This window comes from Rattus norvegicus, chromosome 6 (genome assembly GCF_021556685.1).
Source record: "Rattus norvegicus strain SHRSP/BbbUtx chromosome 6, alternate assembly SHRSP_T2T, whole genome shotgun sequence".
Classification (NCBI taxonomy): domain Eukaryota; kingdom Metazoa; phylum Chordata; class Mammalia; order Rodentia; family Muridae; genus Rattus; species Rattus norvegicus.
Window position 1 is genome coordinate 124,912,794 of NC_141539.1, and position 24,274 is coordinate 124,937,067.

General features: G+C 47.2%; 2 protein-coding genes across 29 annotated transcripts in view; one reads left to right on the forward strand and one right to left on the reverse strand.

The window, feature by feature from the left end:
* Positions 1-10,310, reverse strand: part of Foxn3 (forkhead box N3) — a 381,706-nt gene extending 371,396 nt beyond the window's left edge. For 20 of the 28 annotated variants that reach the window (XM_087553395.1, XM_087553387.1, XM_087553375.1 and 17 more), the window contains exon 1: positions 8,179-8,317. The gene's annotated coding sequence lies outside the window, so the exon portion shown is untranslated. 28 annotated transcript variants of the gene reach the window in all.
* On the forward strand, positions 693-23,815 carry LOC102550560 (uncharacterized). The gene is made up of 6 exons (XM_087555013.1): positions 693-805; positions 1,617-1,692; positions 2,390-2,521; positions 8,200-8,666; positions 16,236-16,405; positions 21,084-23,815. The coding sequence occupies exons 1-5, from the start codon at positions 693-695 to the stop codon at positions 16,366-16,368; spliced, it is 921 nt and encodes a 306-aa protein (XP_087411139.1). The 3' UTR covers positions 16,369-16,405; positions 21,084-23,815.
* The last annotated feature ends 459 nt before the right edge of the window (positions 23,816-24,274 follow it).

The window sequence follows — 24,274 nt, forward strand, 5'->3', positions numbered from 1 at the left end:
GCCTCCCTGGCCCTTCCTGGGATCAGCTCTCGGGTAATAAATATAACCTTCAACTGTCCTTGCAAAGATGGTCTCAGAATACAGAGTTTAAGAGAGCCACATTCTGGAAGAGTTCCACTTAAAACGCTAGCCTGAGTTCCAGAGCAAGTAGCACACTGTTTGCTACTTGGGATTGGGCACAGTCGATGGTATGCAGTAGGAGTCTAATTAATGTTCTCTGAATTCGTGGACGGTCCATTTCCCTACATTTACACACGTCTTTAGCACCTTCCTCAACTGACCCCTTGAAGTGATGTCATACATGTGAAATACACGACCTTCACACCTGGGAAGCAGGAATCCATCCCATCCGGTTTGAATCATTTATCAGACCCCTTCTCGAGAACACACATGGCCGAATCTCTCCGACTGCCGGTTCTAACCACTCAGCCACAAGTATGCAAAGCACAGTAGGATGCCCAGAGGATGATCGAATAAAAAAGCGATTACAGACCTGCTGTTGTGTTTGCACACAGAAGCCTGTTGAGCGGTTCCTAAGTCCAAACCTGAATATTGTCAGGAAATCTGTTTAAGGGTTAGAAATGCCACCAGTGACTAGACTGGGCAGACCATCATAGAATTCAGAAAAAAGCCGATGTAGTGAGCAGGGTCATGTGTTTACCAAGTAAGTCAATGTGCTCGGGGATGGCAAAATGGCTAAAGACAATCAAAAAGGTGTAGATGAAGAAGTGAAACTCACCAACAAGGGACCTAAGAGGCCCCGCCCATCACTTCTGGTCATAGATGTGAACAGGAAAGTCAACAGGCAAAATCCCTTTTCTTCCCAGAAACACCAAGAACCTTCATCATCCTCCGCTCCCCTTTTTCTAGGGGGAAGACTCCATTTCATCTGTGGAAGGCGCTGTTACCACTCCTGGGCAAGAAATCATCAGATTGCTTGTGTGTGGTCAGTGGGTAGCAAAGGTTGTAGCTTGGGTTCAGGAACTGGAAGTAGAAATGAGCTGGTTCTTAGAGAATCGGTGGCTCTAGGGATGCTCTTGCCTCGTGTATAGCACTCACGCCACAGTCATTACTAGTTATTGACATCGACACTGGGTTATTATGAAACTCAAATGAAGTAAGGCAGCAAGTAGGATCTAGTGAGACAAACCCCTTCTTGGGACAATGTGATTCTTCAGTCATCCAATATGGCCGATGTCGCCCAGAGAAAGTTTTTATTTCTCAAGAGACCATTCTACATATTAATATAGTCCCAAGAAATGACACAATGATTTTAATTCAGAGATGGTTATTAGCTCATCAGTAGTGTCTAGCTGGTTTCATTTTAAAGTCTATAAAACTATTTATTTTATTTTGAGTCCCTCTGTGTAGCCCTGGCTGTCCTGGAACTAGCTTTATAGACCAGGCTGGCCTTGAACTCAGAGATCTACCTGTCTCTGCCTCCCGAGGGCTGAGGTTAAAGGTATGCGCCACCACTACTACCACCAGGCTCACCTATACAAAACTATTAAGTTTGTTAAATCAGAACATTTTTAGGCACAAGGACATCTTTCTGCGTTTCCAAAATCAACCTTGTATGACATGCTAAAAATCCCCTTCCCTTCCGCTCACTCCAGACCTTTGCTTCTGCACCGGGCACACACTGGGTCACACTTAGAAAAGCCCTTCAGGGACAACCACAGCATCATCCTGGTAACTGGTGGGCATCCTTCCATTAAAGAAGCAAGCCCTTGGGTTGAGCCCTTGATAGAGTGCCTGCCTGCTATGCACAAAAACCTGGGTTCAGTCCCTTCACCACACAAAGCGAGCGAGAGGCTGCACACTTGTAGCCAGGCAGGAAGATCAGGAGTTCAAGGCCATCCCTGACTACATAGCAAGTTCCTGGGCATCCTAGGATATAAGAGAGCCTGTCTTAAAACCAAAGTGACTAAACAGTCAAAATCAAAAACAAGTTCCAAGAATACTGAGGTGTAGCACCCCGCTCCAAAGCTAAATAGCTATGCCATCCTGAATGGCCTCGGAAGGCTCCCCTGGTTTTCCAATGCTCTACACACTCCTTCCTTGAAACGCAGGTGGGAGGAGGCTGGAGGAGCCTTAAACAGCCTACCCATGAAAAGCTTTATTCAGCGCAATTCAATAACTGGAAGTTACCCACAATCATTTCCATCCACTACTGTGGCCGACAATTTTGGGCTCTCTACTAGTTTCATCTTTTAGAGGAAATGCTTTCTTTAAAAAAAAAAAATGGTTGGAAGCTCTGTGGCTTCCTCCAACACTGATTATTTTAATCATGATCTCCAGCCCCATGCAGACAGTGGGAGTGGAGCGAACACAATGCAAAGAATGGGAGAAGGGAGAGTAGGAGCTCTGTGTCGTTTTCTTCTTCTAGACGCCCCGGCTGTGCGACCTCCGAGGATCAATGCTGTGTCCCTCGGAACAATCCAACTCCCTTCAGCTCGCTCCGGTCTCTGCCGCTGTCTCCATACCCCTGGCTCGGCTCATGGACTTGTGGAAACCATGGGTAAGGCTGGTCAGATGGTTCAGTGGGTACTAAGGCTGGCATGAGATCCCACTTTGTGCTAAATAGAAAACAGAAACCAACCCCTAGAACCCAACCTGTGCTCCGACCCGCACATGCACAGCTGCACTTACTCACACACACCAATAATGATATAAAGAATAAAGAAAAGAGTTAGACGCAAGGTAGAAGAGGGTTCCCCTGTTCAGCACACCTAGAAGTCCCCACTACCGTTTACATCTGGAACAAAAGGGAAACCTGAGCGCAATCTACATACATACTACTGTTCCAGAACATTCTCACAGTAGACAGGATAACTGAGTCTATGTGATGATATTCAAATATCATCTGTGTGTTATCACCTTAGAACACGTGAGTCCACCAAGCCGATGGACACAGCTCAGCAGAGCTCCCCTTCCCAGATGACTCTACATGAGCCGTCTCCACCCCTGACAGAACCCCACTGACAGAGACTGAATCCAAGCAATCCCAGCAAGTTGACAGTGGGCCATCCTGGTCATGCCCACAGGCCATCCCTATAGCTTATATAGGAGGCCTGCACTTTTACACCCCTAAAAAAGACTTGCCCCTCTCTCATTGTAACAGGCCTGCTGTGACCGGTCAGACCTTTCTCTGGGTTCCCAGTCGTTTCTCAGGATGCGCTGTGAGACACAAGTGATCGTTACCTTTCCCCTCCTCCTCTCTCTGAGAACAAGGGTCCTCTGAAATCGCCCAGGCAAAAGTTCTTTTTGGCTGAGCTGGCACAGGGCCCCGAAGGCAGTTCCCTGCCACTTCCTTAGGAGAATATTTGGGGCATTTTAAAAGCAGCAGGTTTGCAACTCTGTTGGCAGAGTTCTGAGTTCTAGAGCCAGCTCGGGGGCTGCCTGGAGGATGGTCACCACCTCTGGGCTCCTGGTTCCTCTAGAATAGCTAGCTCTTCTTTGACGCAATTCAGACATCAGGCTCTTGCCTAAGATTCTACTCGGCGCTCACTAGAAAACAGAAACGATGCCTAAGAAAAAGTGTGTGGTTCTCTTATGGGGGGGGCAGGCGTCTGCTACTTACAGCCTACAAAGAGGCCTGCCCTTCCTCCCACCCCTCCAGAATTCAGAACATTCAAGAATCAAAACAATCAAAACAATCAAAACAATTAAACTCGTGACTATCCAACATTAAAAAGAAATGAGGTAAATAATTGTTTCAAGTAGTAAATACTTTTAAAATTGTGATGTATCTCTCAGGCACTTCTTTACAAACCCACACCTGCCTACCCTGTGCTTCCTGTTACCAGCAAGGTTGGCACGTACCTGAAATATGTTCTTTATAAATGTTTTCCCCTCAGAAGCAAGGAGGGAAGGGCAACTCCTCTCTCTCTCTCTCTCTCTCTCTCTCTCTCTCTCTCCCCCCCCCTCCTCCTCCCTCCCTCCCTCCCTCCATCCTTTGGCATTTGGTTGGTATTCTGGAACTACTGTTAAAAATGTGGCACAGACATCAAAACAATGCCAGCTTCGACGACTCTGTCAGTGACTTTCTGACAACTGGGACCGAGTTAGGACGTCACTGAGCTCCTTGCTCATTTGTATTGGTGAACGACGCTGTACCTGACAGTGCAAGGATTAATTCTTCTAATTCTCAAGTCAAAACAGAAATTTGCAGAAGCGCCGAAGAGCTCACGTTCGTTTGTATAGCTCACGGTCACCTTCTTTGAACTGAGCAAACTCTGGGGCAGGCCGGAGCGAATCGAGGTAGATTCTGGAAACCAACAAGTCTCATTCACTTCCTTCTGTTTGTGAAAACAAGTAACTGACAGGTTTCCTGCCAATGGCAGTCTGCCGAACTCGCAGATAAGTTCTCAACAGGAAATCCTTTGCTGAGAGGGACCACTTATGCCATCAAGTCCCGGAGCGCCAAATATTTGATAATGTGGGATCGTGAACTATACCCCTAATCGGAACATGGACACCACACGGCTGGCTCTAAGCTGTTGGCCACGCCATCGATATAGGATATTAAAATCAGCATTAAAACATATCCAGGAGCTCTTTGTCTCTCCCCCCTCCCCCTCCTTGAGGCACTCAGTTGAGGAAAACAAGGGCAATGTGATATTCTTTCAGAAGGATCAAACTACAATTTAAGTAAGTTTTAAAACCGCTTTAAGAAAAAAACCAGTGCAGTGCTAAATATACCACGTATGGGGAGACGTTATTTGTAAACAAATATAAAGAACTTGAAATTTAGGAGTCTGGCAGGGTGGGGGGTGGTGCATGCCTTTAATCCCAGCACTTGGGAGGCAGAGGAATGTGCATCTCTGAGTTTGAGGCCAGCCTGCTCTACTGGGTGAGTTCCGGGACAGCTAGGGATACACGGAGGAGTGCAGTCTTGAAAAGTAACAAACAAACAAACCAATATTTTAAAAGAGCATCTGGCTCAGTAGTTTAAAAAAAAAGGGAGAGATGGCTCAGTGGTTAAAAGGTCTCTTCCAGAGGACCTGTGTTCGGATCCCAGCGCCTACATGAGACGGCTCACAACGGTCTGTAACTTCAGCTCCAAGGACCTCTGGTTATATGTTCATACCCGCATGCAGACACCTACACATAATTAATAATGATAAATATTAGAAAACACAATTTAAAGATTGCCATTGGCATGACGGGTCAAATTCTAGGCAATGTGTTGATTGCTATGTAGACAAGTTTTACTGAAGCGCTTCAAGGTGGAAATTTAGGAGAGGTAGGCCTGGTTATTTTCCGACCAGCGAAATGAATGAAAAGATAGCATTGGGGGAGGTGGTTGGACTTCTCTCCTTGATATCCCTCACCATGAATTAAGACATAGCTGATATGGGTACTCATGGATTGGGGGACCCCCCCACCCCTAAAATAGCCTCAAAATGGTAGCAGCACTCTCCATTCACAGGAGAGGAAACGCTTCTAAACCAGCTGGGCAGTTGTATTTGCTGTCTGGAAACCGTCCTCATCCCACTTAGGAGCACTTCCTCTTCTCCCCGCCCAGCCGCCAAGAACACCCTGCCCTTGGCTCCCCAGAGCCCTAGGCTGCCTAAGAGAACCTGTCCAGAATCCTAGAGACCATCAAGATCAAACGCCTCAGCTCCACCTGGAATCAGCCAGCAAGCATCAAGACACTTCACTGCACCTTTGCCAAAGGGCCCTCCCTCCATAGGCAGCATTCTGGTCTCTAAGGCTGCAGAAAGGACTTTTGTGCTAACAGTAGACACACACCTCTAGGAGCAGACGCACAGCTCTACCATTAATGGCTCACATGTATTCTTTGCAGCCTTTCCCTTGTTCAACTCAGAGGATGGGAAATGCTAAGTAAGCATGAACACTCACCCTGGCATTTGGGCTCTCCCCTGAACTATTTTCAATAAAAATACAGTTATGAAATCCAGAGGGCTGTTTTGTGTGTGTGTGTGTGTGTGTGTGTGTGTGTGTGTGTGTGTGTGTGTGTTGGTTTTTTTTTGTTTTTTGTTTTTTGGTTTTTTTTTTGGTTGTTGTAAAATGACCTTGGTTTGACAGGCATGGTCTCAGGTTTCAACAGATGTTGTGGGAACACTAACAGAAGCCAGCAAGTTCTCCAAGCATCTGTGATGACAGGCAGGGCTTTTTTTTTTTTTTTTTTTTTTTAAGTGGTGGTCATGGTAGTGAATGCATGTGTGGTGGGGGTGGGGTGGGGTTACACTCCTCAGTTTCTATGACAACCGTGTCTCCATTCCTGGGTTACTAGATACCATCTACTTCCTGTGTCTAAATATTTAAACCAATCAGAAAAGTGTTTATACGGTTAACAACTTCTGGGACCCAGCTTCTTTAATGAGGCACTTTAAGGCTCAAATGAAGATGTCCAGAAGCGGCAGGCTGTCTTACAGAGATCCCGCTTCATGCCTAGCTCTAATTCAGCCTTCTGTGGTGAGAGAACTCCGCCCCCACAGCACCCCCCCCCCTTCTTGGATGTGAATGTATTCTGCTCAAAGCAGACGCCACAATTTCTTGCAACAGTCTGCAAGCTGATCATGATTGCTTGCCCCTCATTGTCTGTTTTCCCTTTCACTGTCTAAAGACTTAGATTTAGCGCGAGAAACACGCTAATTCACAAGGCACTTAAATTATCAAAGTAATGATACAGTTAAGCATCCATCTGTTGGTGCAGCTATTTAAATGCTCAGATTGAAAAAAAAATTAGGAAAAATTAATTCCAAGTTGACTTTGCATTCTACAACTTACGAACAGAAATCACTGAGCCTGTATTGTGAAGCCCCACATCTATCAGTGCAAGCTAGGAGCTGACATCTGCAAAGAAATTTGTCACCAAAATGGCCTACTTTATCTGGATAGAAACAACAACAAAAAATTAAAGATGAAGACACCCAGAGAGAGCCAGATGCACCCAGATCAAAAAAGAAACCACGCAGGAACCCATGTACGAGAAGGCAGATCTGAAATTAAGACAAGGTTTTAAAAGAAGGTTTCGGGTGACTGTTTTCCTAAGTCCCCATCTGACTGACCAATCAGTGTGAGAGTTAGAGCGGGCTCCAGACATTCGTGCAGTCTTCAGGGCTCTCTGCACCCTCTGAGCTGCTCCCCCTGGCTAAGGCAGAGCTGGAGATCAATGAAAAAACAGGGAACAAAAGGGAAATACTGATGTCTTCCTCAGCCAGGAAAAGCCATTCCCATTTTCTTCAATGAGCCTGGAGCACCCAGCCTACAACAGCGCCACGGGGGAGCTTCCACCAGCCGGGTCCAGTCCTTTCAGAGCTGGCAGTTTCCCCTTCGCAATCATGTGTCCCAACGCTAGCACAACCTGGTGACGGAAGGCTCCCGGAGCCCAACCAATTGAAACTAATAAATTAAATAAATTAATAACCCCCACGATTAAAAGCTCCCAAGAAAGACCGCGTCCCCCTTTCCCAAATGTCATTCCCAGACTATAAACAAAGCATGAAAAATAGTCTCCCGGGCTAGGAATCTAGGGTTTTCTCCTCAAAACAACGTTTTTCTCCAAAAACAGAAACACTCCTGCTTCCTTCAACGGACACTCCGGTTTGTCCATGTCACGCCGGGATATGCAGCTCCGGTATTTGAAAAAGAGGTTTAAACTGCCCATAGACACTCTGTTTATAATTGATAGCAAAACAGTTACGACAGCGATGCTGTAACTCTGCCCCAACCAAACTCCACATTTAACACGTTAGTTCCTTGAAAATACTAGTCATGCCTGGGGACCCTCCAAAGCCGCCTCCCTCCGAAGTCATTAACAGAATTACATCAATTATTCGGTAATTTTTATAAATATCCATTGTCTGGGATTTTTTAAAATAAAAATGTAAAACCAGCTATCTACAAATTCCAGAAAAAAAACTTTTCTTTCTTTCCTTTTCTTTCTTTCTTTTTTTTTTTTAAATGAACTTACTTTTGAGACAAAAACTAACGAAAATAAGCAACTCGCCATCCCTGGATCTTCCCCATTCTGGGCTGCATGCTATAAATCAATCCGAAACTAGGTGCACAGATGGGGGCGGACACCTTAAGATAAAAAGCCAAGGGTGCCCCCCAAAATGGGCAGCCTGGGCAGCGAGGCTTGGGGTGACAATGCTAACCCGGGCAGAGGCTCGCTAGACAGCCAGCGAGCTGGATTTTCCTTACCTTCGATCGCCTGCCCCCCAGCTGCTTCTCGCGGCCGCATTGGGGGGCTGCAGCGGCGCTGGACTCGCGGGGGGCCCCGCCGCCGGCTCGCGCCGTCTCCCAGCCGAGCTGCACGGACCGCGGCCGGAACACCCGGCTCCAGCGCCCGGCGCCTGCCCGGGGTCGGCGGCTCGGCTCCCACCCGGGCCCGGAGTCCTGCTGGGTCCTAGCGCTCGCCGCCCCGGCCGCGGCCCGCTCTGCAGCCTGCACGTACTGCGGGGCGGCGGGGGAGGGGGGGAGTCCCGGGAAAGCACGAGCGGGAAAGCCGTGCAGCCTTGGGTGCGGAGAAAGCGGAGCTCAGTGCCAAAGCCTGGGTGTGCAAAGAAAGGCGCTGGCTCCCGCCGAATTCCCAGAAGGCAGATGCTAGAATCTGCAGCCCGGGCGGAATGCACAAGCGTGGCCGAGAGGTTTGCTCCGTGCACCTGTGGTATAGAGTGCGCTTGCAGAAGGTAAGAGACATCGCGGGATCCTCGGAGATTTCAGAGTATCCGGGAGGGAAAAAAGTGGACAGTTCGTGCGCTTGAAACCACTTTCCCCCCCAATTTGCCCCCATTAACATTTTTTTTTATTTTCCATTCTGATTTCTCTAGCTTTATAATTTGTGTTTTAAATAACAAAGCCCCATATGGCTCACCACGTAGTCATCTGATTTTCAAAAGACCTCCAAAATTACATCAAAATATGCACCCATGTATCTCCTAAGAAATCAACTAGAGAGAATTAATGGTGGCATATGGTGTGCCTCGTAGAGAAAACTTAATTACAAATTAAAACAAATGCGAAAAATTCGCAAATCCCATAAACCAAAAGTAAATTATGATCCTAGATTAGTTCACAGATCAGCTCGTTACCATTAGGGGGACTGTAAAAATTCTACGTTTCTTTCTGAGCAAGAGTGTTACCTTGTAAGAGTTGAACTAAACCAACTGCTCCCAGCCCCACCCCCATCCCACCCCACCCCAACCCACCTCCACCCTCCTGGCTCTCGCGCGACTTTTTGGTTCTGTATTTACTGTGGCCCACCTGGAAGGTCACTTAAATCTTGCAGGTTCTCCTTTAAGAAGACAATTCCATTAGCCCCTAATTCATAACAGTGCTTCAGTTGAGGAAACCTGTTTGAAAGGCTTGGCAAGTGTTCCTTCAAGAATTCTTTGAGCCTTCAGATACCACCAAGTTAGAAGGTCACGATTCAGTCAGACTGCTAATAGCAACAAAGGTCGGTGCTGTGGTTTACACCAAAAAGAAAACTAAAACCGCGGCTTCTGACTTCTATTTCGAGAGCAGAAAATGTCCCTTTGAAAAGTGCCGTTGCCCTCTCTAGTGCAGGCTAAAGGTAATGGTAAAGCTAAAGGTAATGGAAGATTTTTAAACATTATTAAATGAACATCACAGGTGACTCTTTTCACACCTAGTGTTGTAACGTGGTACTTTCCCCCATCTTCAAAGTACTTCTCCTGTGATCTTTACCACGCCTCCAAGAGAAAACAGGCAATGGAGGTTCAAGAAAGGACTGGTCTGAAGCTCCCTGACTGGTGACCAGTGAGGATGGAATCTCTCCCTCAGGTCTCTCCACCCCAACCCCCAACCCCTTGCAGCAAGATACCATCTGTCCCCCTCCTACCTCTCTGCAAGCACTGTGGGAACGCAGTAGGATTCCAGCATCCCTTCTTACCTGTAACAGAGCCCCAGTCTATAGCATGGCCACATGAAGTACTTGAGAATATTTTAGTCACTGCTGAGAAATTTTGCTAGAAGGAGCTGGACCATTCAGATTTCTCTCTGGGGGCTTCTAGCTCCCAGTTAAGTAGTGCCTTAGTCACCCAGGTACACTGTTGCTGTATTTTGTTTTTGTTTTTGTTTTTTCTGTCAGACACACGACTGACCGCTTTATACGCGTTGTGTGTATCTGCAGTAGAAACTGATCACTTTCTAGTGTCCCCTCTGAAAGGTTTTGTGGGCCCCAAAGTTAAGTATCTTAGATATAAGGTGAGCCATTAGTGAGACCCACTCACTATCCCTGAATATCCCTGAGCCAACCCAGCAGCACTTGGCATCTGATGGCCCTTTGGGGAGTCACTTCTCGTCTCTTCTGCGCCCGTGGGAAAGTTAGCAGCCAGATCTGTTTGTGGCCTTCCACTTCCTCCTTCCCCCCCACCCCCCACCCCCCTCCAAAACCGAGTGTCACTTCTCATGATGTGTTCCAACCTGTCCCTAGCCAGGTGAAGGACTGGATGATGTTGAACCTCACAGACAGAAACTTCAAAAGAGTACAGCAGCTGAGTAAGGGGCCAGTCAGGGAAGGGCTATCAGGAGGTGTATGCTCCTTCCTGGTGAGGTACTTGGAAGGGCTTGTGTAAAAGTCACCTGATGGATCTATCTGACCTCTTTGTGGAAACACTAATGACTTTACAGCTGTACCATCCGTGTCGGTGTCCGTGTCACCTTAAAATGGTGTGAACGGTAGGATCCAAGTAGCCTTAGCATCGACAGGGAACTGTGAGATGTCGCAAAGCAGCCCCGTTACTAAGCAGGCTCAAGGCCCGAGTCACTCAATCATTCATTCTCAAATTCACTCATTCCTCCAATTGTGACTGGATCAAGCATTAGGTTAAGGTAATACTCTAGGCCATGGGAATGAAATCATCCTAGTTTGCCTGCGGGAGACTTTATTTCATCTTATAATTCCCAGGTCATAATCCATCACTGAGAGGATCGAGTAGGAACCTGGAGGCAGGAAATGAAGCTGAGACCACAGAGGAACACTGTGGCTTGCTCCTCAGTTACACACACACACACACACACACACACACACACACACATACACACACAGAGCCAGACCTACCTGCTCAAGGATGGTATTGCCCACACAATGGGTATCATGGACCTTCCCACGTCAATCAGCTAAAAAGGAAAATGCCCAACAGATATGGCCACAGGCCATTCTATCGGAGGCAGTTCTTCAACTGAGGCCCCCCTTCCCTGGTGACTCTGGTTTGTGTGGCGTTGACAAGAAACAACCAGGCACAAATGTCCTTAAAGCAAACAACTGTGGTGGCCACCCTGCTGCAGTTGAATTACCTCCCTGCTGCCCTGTCCTGAGTGCCAACTGTCAGTTATTTTCTGAGCCACCCTTAAGCGCATCCTCCTCTGAGTTGTGGGGCTGCCTGTACCCGTCCAGGTGTCAAAGAGTCCCTAACCAGTTGACTGCTGGTGGGGTGTGGCCCAGAGGAGACAAAGGGAAAAATGACAGATTGCAGGAAGAGGCAAACCAGAGAACGGTATCTCCTCTTCCTGCCCAATGTCATCATATGCTGGGCTGCCCCTCGCTGAATCTTCTACAGGGCCACTTCCCATGAACTGTTCACCCTGGGGTTGCTTTTAGGTTTCTGCTGTGACTCATCATCCCTGAGTAATTTCCCCATGCTGTACAGAAGAATGAAGAGAGGGAGGTCCACTGGAGGGAACACCTCAGGCATTGCCAAACCATGGAGGGTCAGAAAATGAAGTCCAGTGAGACGCTGTCCCTTGAAGAAGTGATGTAAATCTTGAGCCTGGGTGCCTTGATCTTTGAAGGTGACTGCGGTCTCCGCGTGACCCCTTTTATGTCCCGTAAGCCCTTGCCCAATGTCCCTTCTCCAGCATCTCTTGCTTCTTCCTCTGTTCTCACCTCTCTCTTTGAGCTCACCACTTTCTAACGTGTTTGATCTACTACGATCTTGATAATCCACGGTCTCCTCCACACATCGCAGCAGAAGTTCCACGGTGCCAGGAAGCTTGGAACATAAAAGTGCCTGAACTGGCCGTGTCTTTAATTCCAGCACACGCACGGTCAAGGCAGCAGAACAGCTGAGAGTCTGAGGCCAGCCTTGACTACAGAGTGAGAACCTGTCTTGAAACAAAAACAAAGCAAAATGATGTCTGATATATAGTACACGCTCATCTTCTTTGAATGAGGGACTGGGGGTGTAACTTAGTAGGTAGAGTGCTTTCCAGCATCACACAGACACATCACAGTGGTTATGACAGCACTTATCTGTGATCCCAGCAGGAGGTGGAGGTCCTAAGATTAGAAATTCAAGGTCATCTTAGGCTGTATAGCCAGAAACCCTGTGAGAAAAAGAAAGGAAGGAAGGAAGGAAGGAAGGAAGGAAGGAAGGAAGAAAGTTAGTTAAATGAACGAGTAAAGTGTAGAAAGGTGTTTGCTTTAGTTCAGGGTTCTCTGGAGGAAGAGCCCGTAGGCAAGGAAGCAGGAAGTTGCCTGTGATTTGCCTCATGCTCTAGCAGGGGTGGGATTTTTTTCTAGCTTCAGATAGCTTCTGCGATTGGGTGACATTTGCAATTCTGGGTGTTTTTCAGGAGTTATCTAAATGCTAGGGTCCTGAGAGGCATGGTGGGCTGTCGGTTGTTGTGGGTCACAGTTTGTTAAGTAGTCATGCGCAAAGAAAAAGAAGAAACAACAAGAAGACATTAGATATCCCGGTGGCAAAAAACAAACTTAACCCCATGGAACTCAGTGCCCCTAATCAGCAGGAAGTAGTCTAACGTTAACGTTTCCCCCTTTCTGATCCCTGACTTAAAAGATCTCTTTCCTCTTTCCCCTGTATCCTTTTTTCTCTCCTGCCTAGTGTGAGGGGGTTGAAGGGGTGGGAAAAGGGTAGAGAAGGGTAGAAGAAAAAAAAACCTATAAAGTGACAAAAAGACCACCGGTTCCAGAAAGGAGGAGGCAGGGGAAAGTTGGTTGAGATTTATTCTAATAATTTAGCTATGCCAGGTGGGTGTGGCACTTTTAATCCCAGCATTTGAGAAGAGGTAGAGACAGATGAACCCTGTGAGTTCAAGGACAGGCACATCTACATAGCGAGGCACTGTTTTAAAACAAGACAGAATTTGGTTATGCACCTAGGGAGGCCGATCTACCCCTAAGCCTTGCATTAGCGCACTGCAGACCCAGCAGGGCTAGTGGCGTAGTTCTAATGTGATTATCAGCAGGCTCAAGACCCAGAAGAGTTGATGTTTAGGGGAAATTCCAAGGAATGTCCCAGGTTGAGGGACCCAGATTGAGAGGGCCCTTTCTCAGGAGAAGACCTTTCTGTTCTATTTATGCCTTTGGCTGGTGTGCTGAGGCTCACACACATTGTGGAAGGTTATCAACTTTATTCAGGCCAACAATTCCAGGATAATCTCTCCCCAAAACACTCTCACAAACACACTCAGAACAGTGTCTGAGTAGGTGTGAGGCCACTCTGCAGTTCAGGACAGCTCACATACAAAATGAACTTCCTGATGTTGCAAATGATGCAGAAATCATTCTCAGACCCAGTGGGAGATGATTTACATGACAGAAGGGGAGGTGACCTATTGGGGATACCACGGTACTAGTTCAGATGTTTCTATGAAAGCATCCGTTATTGGTGGCTTCAGAGGACCCTCTGGAGACCCATGAGTGACATCAGACAGTAAGAGCTGGTCAGGGTTGAGGTATACGGAGAGGAACAGCCTGAATTGCTGTGGTGGCGAATGAGCATGACAGTGTCTCTTGGGCCATTTAAATTGCTCAGGCAGAGAAACTGTAAATGGGCTTCCTTCTGGGGGGGTTGGGGGGGTCAATCCACTTAGTAGGTCTTCCTTGTGTTGTGAGACTAGGTGTTTTATGGCATAGTCACAGACCTGGTCTTGGAGTGAGGCTATAAGAGTTCTCCAGAAAGCAAGTCTCCACCCACCTTGTTCTCCAAACTGTAGGGTACTGTCAGCAGCCACACCCTCAGATTGTGGGTTGTGGCGGTCAATAACAACCCATCTATTAGTCCAAGCGGGACACTGAACGAAACACAATGAAGACCCAAAATAACTTTGGGTTACCCAAACAACCCTTTTTGCTAATTCCATCGTCATAAACAGCCTGGGTTCCTCGTATATATCCCCACTGTTTATGTACACCGGCGTGTGCAGGGGCTCTCTCTGTGCCCGATGTTCTCAAACTTCGTAGAATCGGGTGAAAATGGAAGAAAGCACTTGCCTCTCTGGATGCTTCGAGTTGCAATAAGGTGCCACTTGACATCACCCTGTGGAGTCACAGCCTTCACATCCCCCATGAGACTGATAGCCTCACCCTTTTGCTAACACACTTGGGAGATAGGGCAACAGCGTGGGTCCGGGGCCTCATTATTTCCACCCACCATTTTAAAGAGATTCGTTACCTCCTACGGGTGATGGGACTGCCGCTGTGCCGCCTGTCAAGGGGAAAGCAGTGACTCATTCATCTCTTTGATGTTTCTGTGTGCATCTCTTCCTGGCCCCCGAAACGTGGGAATTTGCAGTTGTCTTGCTTTGACAAGAGAGGTGGATGAATGCTGTCTCATCACCTCCGCTATAGGGTTGACTCATGAAAATGGCCATAGTTTTGTATCTTCGCTCTGGTCCTTCCGCTCAGTTCAGATCCCTGAAGAATTATTTCTCCTGAGTAGAGCTGCCTTGTAAGCCTTGAGAGGAAGGCATGGGTCCAAACTCTGCCAAAAACAGTCCAAGTTGGCGTGGGGCCAGCCAGTTGGCTGTTGAGCAGAGTCCTCTCCCAGCCTCTCCAGGCCCCCCTCCGGCTCCCTTTTACAGCTGTCTGCCCTCAGGTAATCATGGGCACTCTGCGGGTCCCTGGCTCTTTTCATTCCCGTGTTTCAGATCACTTTACACACATTAATTAAGCCTTAAAACACTCAGGAAAGGAAAGCCAAAGGCAGCGGGAATGTTTGCAATGTGCTCCTCCAAGCTCTGGCTTGAAAAGCAAGCTAGCCCCGCCCTCGCCCATCCCCGCCCCCGACAAGCTCCGCCCCTACAAGCTCCGCCCTCCCCCAAGCGAAAGTGGGAGGTTCTGTGTTCCCTACATGGTTGAAACCCCTCTACCTGCCTCAGAAAACCCCATATTCATTATTGACTCAGGATAATCATCTACCCCATTGAATTTACCTGCGATAGATGATCCACATGACCTTTGGAAGTAGGGCTCTAGGCAGAGCTGGCTCAATGCCTTTTCACACCCGGAAAGAATGTCCCCAATGGAACCCCATAAAAGAGTGCAGTGAGACCTTGGGCTAAGAAAGGCCTTAGGCCAAATAAGGTGGGCTGTACTAAGCAAAGAAGCCTCCGATTGATCTCTCACCTCCACATGCACATGCACAGAGAAAGAAGGGGTAGAGGTGCGTGCAGAGGGAGAAACCTTGAGAGACAGCGAAAGACCCTAGTCCAGGCCTGGTTCCTGCAAAGCTGTCTTGCAAACATTGCTTGGCATCCTAAGGCTGACTGTACCATCGCTAACACTGTCAGGATAACATCCAGTGCTTCCCCACCCCTTGATTTCTGGGGAGGAGAAATCAGAACATAACATACTAAGCGTTTGGCCCTGCATTTGGCATAGAAAAATGCTAGATATCATGGCCCTCCAGAGCCATCTTGTATGTAGTCCCGTTCAGTCTGAATTAATGTAGTTTTGCTACCAAAGTGTTAGACCTTGTAGTTCGAATTGATGGCGGCGTCTCTCATTAAGATGAAATGGTAGGGAGGCTTAATGAAGTCTGCAGCTTAGTTAATGGTTTGCACCAACCGCTAATCCTTGGTTTAGATTAATTTATGGCTATTTGAGCCGCTAACATTCCAGGAAGTTGGGTGCATGAGGTGCAGGGGCTGTGTTTCGGTGGGAGACAATAATCTCATTGTGAGCACCTCAAAATTGGTAATGATACCCACATTTTTTTAGCGTACTATTTTAAAATACCTCTATGGCTTCCAAGAAACTAATAAATGCCAAGCCTTTTGTTACCAAAATAAGAGACAATTTATGTTAGCTCCAGCTGTTCTCACCACCAAGGAAAATGCATTGAGTTCCCTGTGTCTGCAATGTGCCATATTGTCCACTACAATAGCAAACATTATCATTGGGGGGGGGAGGGGGACATGGCTTGTGTGGCAGTCCTTTTAAGGTGGCAGTCTGCATGTAAGATACTTGATAACTTCACTATTTTGGCCCCCAGTGCGTTCCTTATTTCACAGGAAATGGACAGTTTGCTAGCCATGCCGCTCCAAGCTTTCCCCTTTATCAAGACGCAACTAGGAAGTGCCGTCGTGTCCAATAGTGCTATAGAAGACACTGCTTGCCGCTCCTGAGTACAGGGTCTGCAACCTTCACAGCGACATGCCAACGGTAGGTGCCTTTTCTCTAACTTTATGGAGATCTGCAGGATTTGCATACATTATTTCCTCATTTCTTTTAGAGCATGCAAATTATGATGTCATGTGGGGATCAGAAAGAGCTCTGCATCTGGTGGGTAGTCTCCGTTACACAGAAAGTAAGAGTGTAACATGGCCACATTACAGTAGGCTTAGTGAAAGAAGCAGAGCTCGAGAAAGTGAGCCCTTGAGTTAAAAGTTGTCCAGCTCGCCAGTCAATCTGAATCCCTGGAAATACCTTGTGGCGTATAAGCAATGCATCAGTGACCAAAGACGGGTGACGACGGCTGAGGGCATTATGCTGAATCTGGCTCCTCCAGAAGGTGACAATATTAGTCCCTCTCCAGTGTGAGAATGACATCTGTCACTTTTGGGGGTGCCCAAGATGTGCACTCTTCTTGTGCTTGGGGAATCCCCAACATCGGGAGGCAAATTGACTTCCTATTAAAATCTGAAACACCTCAGGCCATCTTCTCACCTCTCTTGGTGTTGGGGGCTGGGGTGGGGGGAGAAATGCAGAACCCAGATCCTCCCAGGAGCTAGTGATTGGAGTGAAGGGGCGGGGCAGTATTTGTGATGGTTATTTCCAACCATTTCATGTAGTCCAGGCTGGCCTCAAACATTGGCCAGAGATAACCTTGAACTTCTGATCCTTCTTCTTCCACTCCCAAGCGCTAGGATTATAATCATGTAACTGCATGACTAGTTTGGGTGGTTCATTTTGATTATCAGGTTGATTGGGTAAGAAACTCATCAAATCTCAGGCTTTCGGCTATGTTCAAGTGTGAAGAAATATCGAGGGCCATAGGGAGCACTGCTTTGGGTGAGAGCATTTCCAGAGAGGATTAAGCCTACCCTAAATATGGCACCATCTCAGGAGCTGTTGTCTTAGCCTGAATAAAAAGGGGGAAAGGAGAAAGCCAACCGAGAGCTAGCATTCCTCTTTCTCTCCTTCCTGGCCTTCCCATTATCCAAGCAGCCTTCCTCAGCCAAGGGACCTCCTCAGCCATGTGGAACGTCTATAACCCTTCCCTTCCTTAAGCTGCCTCATCGGTTATTTGGCCATAGTTACAAGAAATGGCACTAATATGATGCTCAATTGAGCAGCCTGCAGTGTGACGGAAACTCAACGGAAGCACTGTTGGTGTCCACAGCGGGACCATAGCCTCTCTCTCTAGCATGGTTCCAAGCCTTCATCGGATACAGTTCCCCATCTCTTAGAGCCAATTCCTCATCTCTCCTAAGGTTTCCCATGAGCTAATCACCAGAGTATACAGAAATGCTCTCCGTGGCCAGACTCAGCTTCTCTTGGCAAGGGCAAGAGTCTTGTCCCATCTGCTCCATCATGGCTATCCATTGTTCCAGCAGCAGCAGTGGGCCCCCACACATCCCCAGCTCCTCTGGAAAAATCCACAGACAGCATGGGGCCATCTATGACCACGAGATGAGCTTGAATTACGTCACCTTGATTCCTGACGCTAAATGGATCAATCTGAGACAAGAGGAAGTTTCATCTCTCATGCCTTCCTGCGCGGATAAATTGGCCTGCTCTGAACAGGTACCTGTGGCCTTCTCTGTGGTACTAAAGAAGTGGTGCAGAAGAGATTTTGCCCAAGAAAGAAACAGCAGTGGTGACCACACTGAGCAGAATGGAAAGATCCCCGTAGTTACGAGGAGTTGCCATTCGCCCTGAGTTTTTATGGAGAAGAAACAGTGCAGCATTCAGTTCGGCTTTCTTTAGGCCTCTGTCATGTAGAAATCCCTTCCCATTGTGGCGAGCACTTGTAATTCACCCATTGACTCTTCCCCTGACATTGAACTTGACAATGAAAAACTTTCAATGTGAAAGGGATCACCTCGTTTCACAGAGCAAAGGGCTCTCTCTCTTCCTTCAAAGATCCCTTCAGAGATTGAGAAAACACGAACCTTCGATGATTTAAAAAAAAAAAAAAGTTACCTGGAATGCAGGTTTTTCTTAGTCTCCCAGCAAGTTAAAGTGGGAAATGGAATCATTTCTTACAAAACAAAGAGGTGAAGATAGCATTAATCCTTTTTATTACACCCATGTCAGCGGCCACAGACACAGGCCCGGGAGCCAATGCCTGTGCTATCGAATGAAAGCAGGTTGAAGTGAAGAGAATTGGAGTACAGGTCCCAAAGAAAGGCTGCTGGCTATTCACTTTGAATTCCTCTGCGCCCCAGTGTTCAGAGAGCCTGTGGCTTGGGGAGAGCGGTGGCCACACCTGCAGGTAGAGTTGAGAACAGTGGCCCACCCCATCCCCATCCCAACCTGGTTCCCCCTTAGGTCCTCCCTTGCCTTCTGCTAAACTCTTTTGAGAACTGAGGAGAAAAACCTCTCAGTAACCAAGAGAATCCAGTTGTCAGGCGTGTGGGGCAGAGAGCCTAGTACAACTCCCCTGAGGGACCAGTTTTGCTGAGGAAGCGCAAGAAGAGAAAGGGACTGGCGCTGCCGCTGCTGCCGGCAGAGAGCTGAGGTTTGCAGACAAACTTGAGGGAAAAAAACCCTGTGATCGTCATAGGATTCAGAGTAAGGGATCAAAGTGGAAAGTGAACCAGGCAACCCTAGCCCTTCTCTATCCCCATCCATTCTGCGATGGCCTCCTCCTCACACTCTCATGTCCTGTCCCTGCTGTCTAAGACTGAAAATTTGAGTGCCCCGTATACCTCCAAACATCTTCTAAGCAAAGAGAGTGTTAGAACTCTGTTAGCGTGTTTCTCTTTTTTAGGAATTTTAGTGGACATTAAAACCCTTAACCACCTATTTGGTCCGTCCCATAGACATAAGCTAAGACTCTCAGATAGCATCTGTCATTTTATTTTTACTTATGCGCATGTATGCTCCTGTCTGCATGCGTGCATGCGATGTGGGTACGCACCTGTAGGCAGGCATGCACGTGAGGGTCAGCGTCTCCCTCAATCACTTCCCTCCTTATTTCCTCTGAGTCTGGGTCTGTCAGTCAACCTGGAGATCCTGGATTCTTCCAGGATGCCTGGCTAATGATCTCCAAGGATCCACCTGTGTCTATGACCCTAGTGCTGGGGTGACAGCTTTGCACTAATACAAAGTTGTGTGGGTCCTGGGCATTTAACTCAGGTCCTCATGTTTGCGTGGCAGACATTTTACTGCCTGAGCTGCTGACCCAGCCCTTTATTGTTAAAAACGAAAAAACCCCACAACATGCTTTACACGTATTCTTTTCTTTTGCCATTTTCATGTATGTGTATGTGTGTGCACAAAAGAGGGTGTGTGTGTGTATGTATGTATGTATGTGTGTAGCCACATGCATGTGCATGTAGAGGCCCAAAGTTGGCGGGTATCAGGGACCCCCAGCCCCTCCACTGTTTTTCTACCTTATTCATTGAGGCAGAGTCTCTAAATCAGACCCAAAGCCCAACAATACGGCGAGTCTTTACTGTATGGATTCAGCCTCTGCCTTCTGAGGCTAGACTTAGAGACAGGCGCCACACCTAGCAGGCATTTACAGTATGTAATTAGGTTCTAGGAATCCCAACTCTGGTTGTCATGTTTGTGTGCTGTATGTGCTTAACAACTGAGCCAGCTCCCCAAGCCCTCTGTATTGTTTATTTGCAGGAGGTCAGATGGGCTACAACATGTGGTAGGATTTGCTCAGAAGGTTGGGTTCTAACACTGCTCTAAAGACGATTACCAGTCCGTCATGTTAGGAAGTAGCACAAAAAAGTCCAGACTCATGTCTCCCGGGTGGCTTAGCACTGTCGCTCCAGAGCTCATGTGCTGAGGAAGGTGTGCCCACCTACCTTCCCTTCTCACCTCACATTCCAGAAGTCACCCCCACCCCTTGTCCCTTCCCTCCTCAGTGGCAGTAAATAAAGGGCTCTGGTCTTTCCCTTCCTGGTATGCCTTTGCAGTCACAGCTGTAAGGCTCCTTCTTCCTGTTTCCAGTAAGCTCTTTGTGCTGAAGAAGCCATGGGAGACTTTCCTCTTCCCCTTCTCAGGGATTAGCATTTCCGTATGAGCTGAATAATAAAACCAGATCGTAAAGGCCTGTCAGAGATGTAGTGGTGCATGTCTGACTCCCCGTTTTTGTCTTGGAGTGATTAGGATTGAATTTTGTTGTTGTTGTTGTTGTTTCTGTTGCTCCAAAACAGAAAGGAAAAGGCAATTTTTTCTCTGCTAGGTCTCAAGGATGGGTGTCAAGGAGGAAATGACCTACTTGCCTTCTAAAAATGTGAATTTGAGTTTTCTAGATACAAAGGAGACTTTGGAACACACTGAGATCAAGGACGGAGTGGACCCACCGCTTGCTGGGCTCTCACATTTACAGGCAAGACAGTCAGACGGACACAGACTGTTCTGGGGGAACTGTGGACTCTTGGGTTCCGGATTCCCTATGGACTCCAGAAACTGTTTTCCCCGCTGTGTTTAACATTAAGGAGTTTCTTGTTCATTCAACAGGAGGGAAATCATGCCTGGTACTGGAAACCTAGTCAGCTTTCTGGGACAAGTGAAATTATGGACCATAGGGGGGAAAAAACCCTACTACTGACATTTTGCTCGACCTGCATAATTCCTTACTACATTCTAAATCTTATCCATATACGCATAGATAAGTGTACCTACTGTCCCTCACCAAAGACGTCTCTCTTCACAGCAAATGAAGACCTTCACAGGAAACCACCACCAGACATAACGCAGAGATCAACAGATCGTGGGCCGCTCATCCCAATGGACGCCATTACATACCCTTCTGCACGGATACAGCCCCAGCACCCTTGGCTCAGAGAACACCTCTGGAGACTGGGTGGAATGATTGTCAGAGCCAAAGAGCAAACAGTCTGCTGTGAAGTCTCTCCTAGCAATGGCTGCGTAAACAAGATCAGAAAAAACGGCAGTATCGACGATTATGTTCATGGGAAATGGGAAACTTTCACAGGGTCCCAGCCCTAGACAAAGAACTACAGGTAACTGCTGGCTTCTGAGGGAGGGAGAATCAGCCTCTCCATGGATGAGCGCTGTTATTTGGTTGTCCAGTGCAGAGTTGTCAGCCTTGACACCATATACACAGGAACAACGAAAACAGACACAGAACAGTCTATTTATATACGTTTGTGCATATATGCATATATAAACATATATGCATGTAACGTGTATCAAAGTAAAAGAGACTATCAGCTCGGGGTTACTTCATTGCTCCATCACAACTGTAATTTTGCCACCGCTGTAAGTGGTAATGTTAATAACTCCTTTGCAGAGGATCTGATATACCATCCCAAGGGTGTCGAGACCCACAGGTTGAGAGCCGCTGACTTATCATAAGTCAGAACAAGGAGTCCTGATCTATTCCAAGAGTGGTCCGAAGCCGTTAGAAAGGTTTTGGGGCAGGAAAGGCACGGGTCTGGATGATGTTTCTAAAATAGCACACTGTTGTTGCATGGAAGACAGTTTGCAGAGGGCGAGATTAGAAGCCGAGAGACTGGGTAGCTGTTAAACGTGGTCTAGGAGAGCATTGTGAGGGTGCGGCTGAGGGTGATGGTTGTGAGATGGGCGGGGCACGGCAAGACCAAAGATAGCTTTGTTGGTACAACTAGTAAGGCTTACCACTAGCTGGTTGGCACTGAGGAATGGGAGGAAAATCTAATAACTCTTAGATGTCTACCTTAAGCTTGTGGGTGGATGGTGAAGCCATCCCAGTAAGGTGGAAAAACTAAGCGTAAGCTAATTTTGGGTCAGTGGGATAGACTAGGAACCCTGTTTCAGACATGCCAGGTTAGAGATGTTCATTCCATATCCAAGTGGAGGGACGTATCTTGCTATTCCTGGAGAAACTCTGGGTGGCTATAGAAGCAATTCCAGAAACGGTATTCCAGAAGTTAGTCTGCCTGTATCTTTTCTTAAAAAAAAAAAAAAAAAAAAAAAAATCTGTATCCGGCCCTTCCCCAAGTGCCCAAATGCACTAAGCAGTTACTCTAGAGTGGACAGGCATAGCACTTAACTCCAGTGAGCTTCAGCTCTCAACCAGTAAATGAAGTAGCTGAGTCGGAAGATGGCGTCGATCTCTGAATTCAAGGGTAGCCTGGTCTACAGAGTAGACTTTCAGAACACCAGGGCTACACAAAGAAACCTTGTCTCAAAAACAAACAAACAAACAAAAACAAAACCACAACCAGAATAAAGCAGGTGATCATTTGAGAATCTTTAATCTTCAAAGCCATAATTCTCATAATTGTCAAAATCAATAAATTGTAAGAAGAAAATAAGGCCTAAGCTCCTATAAGATGACCTCTTTTTTTTCTATGCTTGCAGACTAGTGGCTACCCACATAGAACTCAACACTTGGATTTTGGGCCCCATCCCTTTTTGCCCCCCAAAAAACTACCTTGTCTTTGGTATTTTGTTGAATATTTAAATCAGTCAACAGGAAACCGTTTTTAGCAATGAGGTCATTTCCTTCTGTTTCTACGATATGCAGATTTGTCTTTCCAGTATGACATCAGCTGAATTCACCAGTGCTAACATAAGTGATTTTACCCCCAGTATATCATTTAAAGATAGCAAAGGACTAACCTGATGTGAAGACCTGGTCTAGTCTTACACCAGGGACAGAAAGATCATTGTGGCAAATCATCTCTTTTAGTGGGGGAACATTTTTATGTTGGTTTAGAGTTTCCATGGGGACTGAGGCCACACATGGAATGTCAGTAGATGAATGGCCCTCACTCAGGGTCAGGGACTCCTCCCCATATCTTCTTAGTTCAGGCAATCCTCTGCCCTTGGGATGAGCAACTCAACGTCTGCCCTCTATTGTCACTGAATGTTGACCCAGCTTAATAACCACAAAATCTGGCACGTGATACAGTGGGGAGCCTCTGCCCTCTCAGATTTTGTTGTAAAGCAGGGAGCAGAGCAGTTGTTTCACTAGTCCGTCTCAGGCGATGGTTGACACACGCAAAGCCCGTTGTGTAGTGGGCATATCATCTTTGCCAGACTGAGTGCAAGCACAGAGAGGGAAGGATCACATTCATAGTCACCTTAACTCTTGCCCTGGCTGACTAGTCCTTCTCCACCCACAGGTAGGTTCCATGCCCTACCCTTCTCTGTCTGTATCCTCCAGCTACACTCCTCTAACCCCACCTTCTTCTTCATCCATCCATCCATCCATCCATCCACCCATCCATCCATCCGTCCGTCCATCCATCCATCTCAGACTCCCAGTTATCACTTCAGACTTGATGCTTGAGACTGTTGGGGATTCTGGATCCCAACCAGGGATATAATAAACATCAACTCTTTGACGCTTTTCTCCATTTTATACAGAAAGAAATTAGTCTTTCCTTTAAAGAGGTTGGGACCTACAGGAAGTGGAATAAACCGAAAAGCAAAACAGTCTTTTGTGTTCAGTGCCTCTTTCTGTTTCACCCTCTCTGGGTCATGGTCCAGGTGCCTTCTGAGTTTTCAGCCCTACCTCTTCACTGACCGTGAAATAATGCTGACAGCTCAATGCTGTCCCGGAATCATGACTTCCAGGATAACTGAGAGACCTGCAGGATGTGGGAGTTGTGGGTCAAACACAAACGACCCCCCACTTGCAATAATTTCCTGATTCGAATATCTGGGTTTTGTTGTTGCCCTAAGAAAGTGTTTCCTTTGCTCGCATCCATCCCTAGGTGCCTCTTGATCCCCTTCAAAAAGTTGTCTCTAATCATCTTTGAGCTAAGGAAGCAGTTTGTCACGTTCACCAGGATCTTGTGTAAAACGGGAGGTGTTTGTTGACTGACAGTAAGAAGATGGAAACGAACTCTGAGAGCTCTGCGAATGAGCCCTGTGGTGTTTATTTCAGAGCCC